The sequence below is a fragment of the Lycium ferocissimum genome, chromosome 10 (genome assembly GCF_029784015.1).
Source record: "Lycium ferocissimum isolate CSIRO_LF1 chromosome 10, AGI_CSIRO_Lferr_CH_V1, whole genome shotgun sequence".
Lineage (NCBI taxonomy): Eukaryota > Viridiplantae > Streptophyta > Magnoliopsida > Solanales > Solanaceae > Lycium > Lycium ferocissimum.
In genome coordinates, this window is record NC_081351.1 from 55,554,218 (window position 1) to 55,559,394 (window position 5,177).

The window sequence follows — 5,177 nt, forward strand, 5'->3', positions numbered from 1 at the left end:
AAAGTTCTTATTTTATTCTTTACTCCGGGTTTTATTAATATATATAAATTAATTTCTAATTAAGAGTTAAGGTATTTTAGTAAACTTATAAGTTACTATACGCATCTGTCATACAAATAAACCAAATAACACAAATGTTATTAAACCACAACAAACGATACAGTCTATCCAAACATGGTGTTCATTAATACAGTACAATACAATACAACACTATACTGTATCATACCATACTGTACATTAATGAACCACGTGAAACAACCATCCAAACAGAGGATAATGGGCTAAGGGGCTGTTTTAATTAGTCAGCACCGAACGGCTACATATATAACGTGACTTAAACTTTTTTTTTCTTAAAACAAATTAAAATTAAGAGGAGACTAAGCTCAATTCAATAGGTACAATCACTTGGATTTCAATTTGCAGGTTTTATGACTGTAATTCCAATTATAATATATAAATCATTGTGTGGTATCCTTAGATATAAATGGATTAATATACACTCACACTAGCTAGTGGCATAAATTAGAGAACTTTTCTATTAGACGCTCAGCATTCAATCATTCATATCTGAAAAATTTGTGCTCCCAATTTCAAGAATCTACAGAAACAAATTTAAAGAAGCTATTATACATAAAATTCATGGCCCATATTTCTACATTTAGAGAAAGCATAAATGCAACACACATAGGTCTACAACGGATGATTTATCAAACACGTGTTAAAGAAAAGCACCATAGCCCAGGCATTACAATAAACTTCGTATGTGGAAAAGCTATTTTACAAGTAGAATACTTTCTGACGATGATGTTCGGACTAGCTTGCTAATGATGCCTCTTCTTCTGGAGATTCAACATAGCAAACAATACCAACAACAGAAACAAGATGGAACCAACTAAGGAAATGCCAATGGCCGCCGCGACTTGTCCACAGAACTTACCAAAGACGTTGCACACCTTGTCCCAACGGACGTGGGAGTTCCCTTTGTATCCGATGAGGCCGACAGCCGCAGCGGCTCCGACACCGGAGTAGAGTAGTCCCACCGTGATGAGGTCCAAGAGAATGATTGTTAGGGAAAGACCATTCGTTTTTGCCCTATTGGCCAATGAAAGGACTAAGGACATAGCTGCATAGGCACATGCTATTGCATTCACCACCACAAAGTACCTGAAATTTTATTCCTTCATAATTTAGAAACACTCATCAATTATATAGTAGGAGTAACAATCTTGTTTCAAGACATCGTCACCGAATCCTTTATGTTTTGGAGAAAATTATACTCCTAGTAATTTATAATAGTAGTATGTTTCGTGTAGCTTTACTATTTAAGTATTAAATTAATCTAATCAGATTTAGATATGATAATTAGTCTAATTTCCATAAGCAAAATATGTCAAACAGAGTTGTTTTAAAAAAAAAAAAAAATCAGTTTACATACAGGTGAAGGTGTTTCGTTCCTAACAAAAGTGCAAAATAGATCACGTATTGTATATTCGTATTAATTTGGCACAATTTCTGTGGATAATGGAGAGAAACTGGGGCACATGTTAGCCAACTAGTAACTCTTATCCAAGATTTTGGGCATATTTTTGGGGTCAACTTAGCGGAGAACAAAACAACATTATATCATCACTCGTCACTATTGTCATGAGAAATTGAATAAATTACATTTATAATAGAAAACTAAATGAAATCCAAGAGAATGAGGTCAAGACGGACGTTAAAGATATTACTAGGAGTTAGGCTACGTAAATTATCAGAGAATTTGTGAAATTTTTAGGAAAAATGTAAACGTGGCTCCTCAACTCAAACAGAGAGAGAAGGAAGAAAAGAAGAGAGAGAAAATGAAACTGGTTTTGTCTGGATAACTTATTAAAAAGGAAGAAGAAGAAGAAGAAGAAGAAGAAGAAGAAGAAGATATTTACGACTTAAAGAATTTAGTTTTATGAACTATTTAAGTTAATTAATGTCTAAAATGAAATTCCTGTCAAGAAAATAAAATTTGAATAATTTTGAATTGATCTCAAAAATTATAAAACTCACTAAATACATTTTGAAATTTTTAAAAGGAGATTTTGTTGACTAAGTTATAAGTTAGCTAGAGACAAATAATGAGTATTTTGCCATAGATTCAGCTGGTACTAGTGCTTAGATTAACTGTACCAGAAAACTTGTTTGATGTCTATGCAAAAAATGGGTATAAAAAATATTGATACTGTTTGCAGGATTGCCTTCTCTGGGGGTGGTTTTTAAATTTTGCCCTTCAGGCAGAATTTACATAGCACAGGCAGAATTTGCATGGCAGAAATTCTCAAATTCTGCCTGTGCTGTAAGGCTGAATTTACAAATCTGCCTCAAGGCAGAATTTTGCAAAGCCTGCCTTGCGATTTTTTTTACTGAGTTGGGGTTCGAACTCACAACCTCGGGGTGTTAGGTGAGGGGTAAAACTTAAAGACCACCAATTTGAAGGGCAAAAATTAAAGACCACCCCAAATGAAGGACAATCCGCGCAAAAAAAAAATATTGATAATTTAGTATACATGGAAATTTACCAGATATAACTTAAATACAACTAGTATTTCATTCTCAGCGATAATTATGAGTCACTATCTTTCTATAACCTTGTATTTTTTCCCTCGACAAAACTAATAGGGAGTAGAAAAAGTCCCCTTTGGGTAGCAAGATATATATTTGTTGCTCGTACATACTTTTCGTAACATCGCCGTCGACAATCCAATATACAAGACCAACTGCCAATTCATTTACTTCTCGCGGAGAAAATAGGTATTATAACAACTAATATAATATTGTCCTCTTTGAATCTAAGTGTGTGCATCTAGCATCTTTTTCAGATTTATCATGAGATTTACCTATAGTGTTACATATACAAAATTTGTATAGTAGTAAAAAAATTTATCATTTGTCATATTTGTATTTCTTTAGATATCATAATATATTTCGTGTTGTCAAGTGTAGAGCTAGAGTGTAGGTGCAGGTTCGGAAGAACTCAGTCATTTTGGTTCAAATCTTTATATTGATCAGGCTTAAGAAATTTATATAATATGTATAAATTTTTAATTTAGAACTACAATTCTGAACTCGTAAGCTTCAAATCCCGACTCCACTTATATTATGTCCATATAAACGAATGAAAGATTTAAAAAAAAAAAAAAAAAATGAAGGGATGCTTACACAAAGGCGGACATATGATGCCATTTAGCGGATGCCGGAACGTTGATCGGCGGCAATGTAGGAACCAACTGGACAGGAACAACCTCAGTCTGTTTGCTAACTCCAAGAACAATGGCAGCAACAAGTGTGAGTACAAAGGCCAAAAACCTCAAACCAAAGTCTGTCCATATTATGCTTTGTTTGTTAGCAACCCCAACATCTTTTCCAGCTCCTCCATTCATATCGTTTTGTGTCTCCATTGTTCAATCAAGAGAAGCTGTTAAAGATTCAAAGAAGAGAAATCTGAATATGGAAGGGTGTTGTTTTTGGAATGTGAAGGTCAAGGGTTTATATAGCAAATGTAGAAAGTCTAGTGGACAATAAAAGATGTCACGTGTGTGAAAGAGAAACTAGTGGGGGTATGATTTTGGGCTTTATTGTTATAGGGACTTATAGATGAGTGGTGGGTGGGAGGTTTGGGGATGGAGCCACCAAAAATTCTAAAACTTTAATTAGCTTCAAGAAGATAAAAAATATCATACGCGAGATTAAAATCGGCAACCTAAAGCAATTTTTGAGTCAAATCAATACTAGAAGCTTCCCTTGTGTCAAAGACAGGAGCAGAGCTGAGGGGTGCAAAGGAGTTTAATTGAACCGTTTTGCTATAAAATTATAGTATATAAATATGGATTTTTTTGGTTTGTGAATATATAAGTTGTTGAATCTTAGTGACATACGATTTTTTTTTTTTAATTTTTATTTCCGTCTTTGACCCTATTTAGTGTAAAATAATTCTTCAATAAAAAGACTTATTGGAACCTTTTAGGTCCGTAGTGAAATTAATACATAGGAAGGTGGCGGATAGGGTACAGGGGCGGATCTACTAAGGGCTGAGGGAGTGCCACGCCACCCGCAAGCTTCGGCGGAAACTGTATGCAGTATGTATACATGTATTTATATGTATGAAATACTATTAATAAACAAGCTGCCACCCCCAAGTAACAAATGATGTTGTGGTGCCAGTGACAAAAGGCGAAAGATTCCCTCCTCACGATGAGGGTTCGAACCCTACCGGCAGCAGTTTATAAACAGCACATAACCTCCACAAATTTAGGAGCCCATTATTGTGTAGTATCAATTGTATCTTTTACATCTAAATATATAAAATATAAAATAGTTTCTAATGAAATGAGATTGGTGTAACTAACGAGTAATGGGTATAAGTGATGCCTTCAACTTTTTTTTGCTTAAGTTGTAATTTTAAATTGAAGTATTTATTTGAATATCACTTATTAATTTTATATGCTTGATTCGTAAAAAGCTCGTATGGTTTAGGACTTAGATTATGAGGAAAAGGAAATCTGATGGTTTCAAAATGTAAATAGAATCCTTAACTTTCCATTCTCTTTCTTTTCCTTAATTCCTCTTAACTTGTTTTAATTATTAATTATATTATTGTTGTTGACTATCTTTATTTATTAATTCTTGACTTATTCGGCCTCTTGTTAATTATTTGTTTAAATATGAAAAATTAAATTATCATAAGTTTCCTATTCCAAAGTTCTCTCACCCATCGTAACAAAAGCCCTCGTTAGGCCAAGTTGGAGTATTTTTTTTCGTTCTCACATTTTATCGAGTATAAATCGAAAAGACGAATAACCCGATCTTAAACCCAAGATCATCAAACAAACCAAATGCTTATTCTATTTGGAATCAAAGCACCATGGCACCCGGGACCTCCAAATCCTGGATCCGCCTCTGATAGGGTACGTGTGAATAGCTTGGAAAGAAAACGAATGAAGTGGGAATGCAGGTCAGATTTGCCGTTTACATTTATTATTTTAGGAGTTGCAAGATTTTTTTTTTTTTTTGAATCTTCTAATATTAGATCTTTTGACGACTGGAATAGTCTGTACTAATATTTTCTTTACAATATTTGGAAGTATGATTTTTTTAACTTTTCTCTTCATAAATATTCCAGTAACGTCGCAATTAATATGGAGCGGTTT

General features: G+C 33.8%; 1 protein-coding gene across 1 annotated transcript; it reads right to left on the reverse strand.

Moving 5' to 3' along the window:
• Nucleotides 1-604: 604 nt before the first annotated feature.
• On the reverse strand, nt 605-3,503 carry LOC132034347 (CASP-like protein 1E1). The gene is made up of 2 exons (XM_059424669.1): nt 3,190-3,503; nt 605-1,164 (listed from the first exon to the last, which is right to left on the reverse strand). The coding sequence occupies exons 1-2, from the start codon at nt 3,426-3,428 to the stop codon at nt 822-824; spliced, it is 582 nt and encodes a 193-aa protein (XP_059280652.1). The 5' UTR covers nt 3,429-3,503; the 3' UTR covers nt 605-821.
• Nucleotides 3,504-5,177: the final 1,674 nt, after the last annotated feature.

Bases quoted from the DNA above. Each gene is read 5' to 3' on its own strand.
- LOC132034347 (XM_059424669.1), bottom strand. From the start codon at position 3,428: ATGGAGACACAAAACGATATGAATGGAGGAGCTGGAAAAGATGTTGGG. The intron at 1,165-3,189 runs GTAAGCATCCCT...ATAAAATTTCAG, and splicing joins CATCATATGTCCGCCTTTGT to GTACTTTGTGGTGGTGAATG.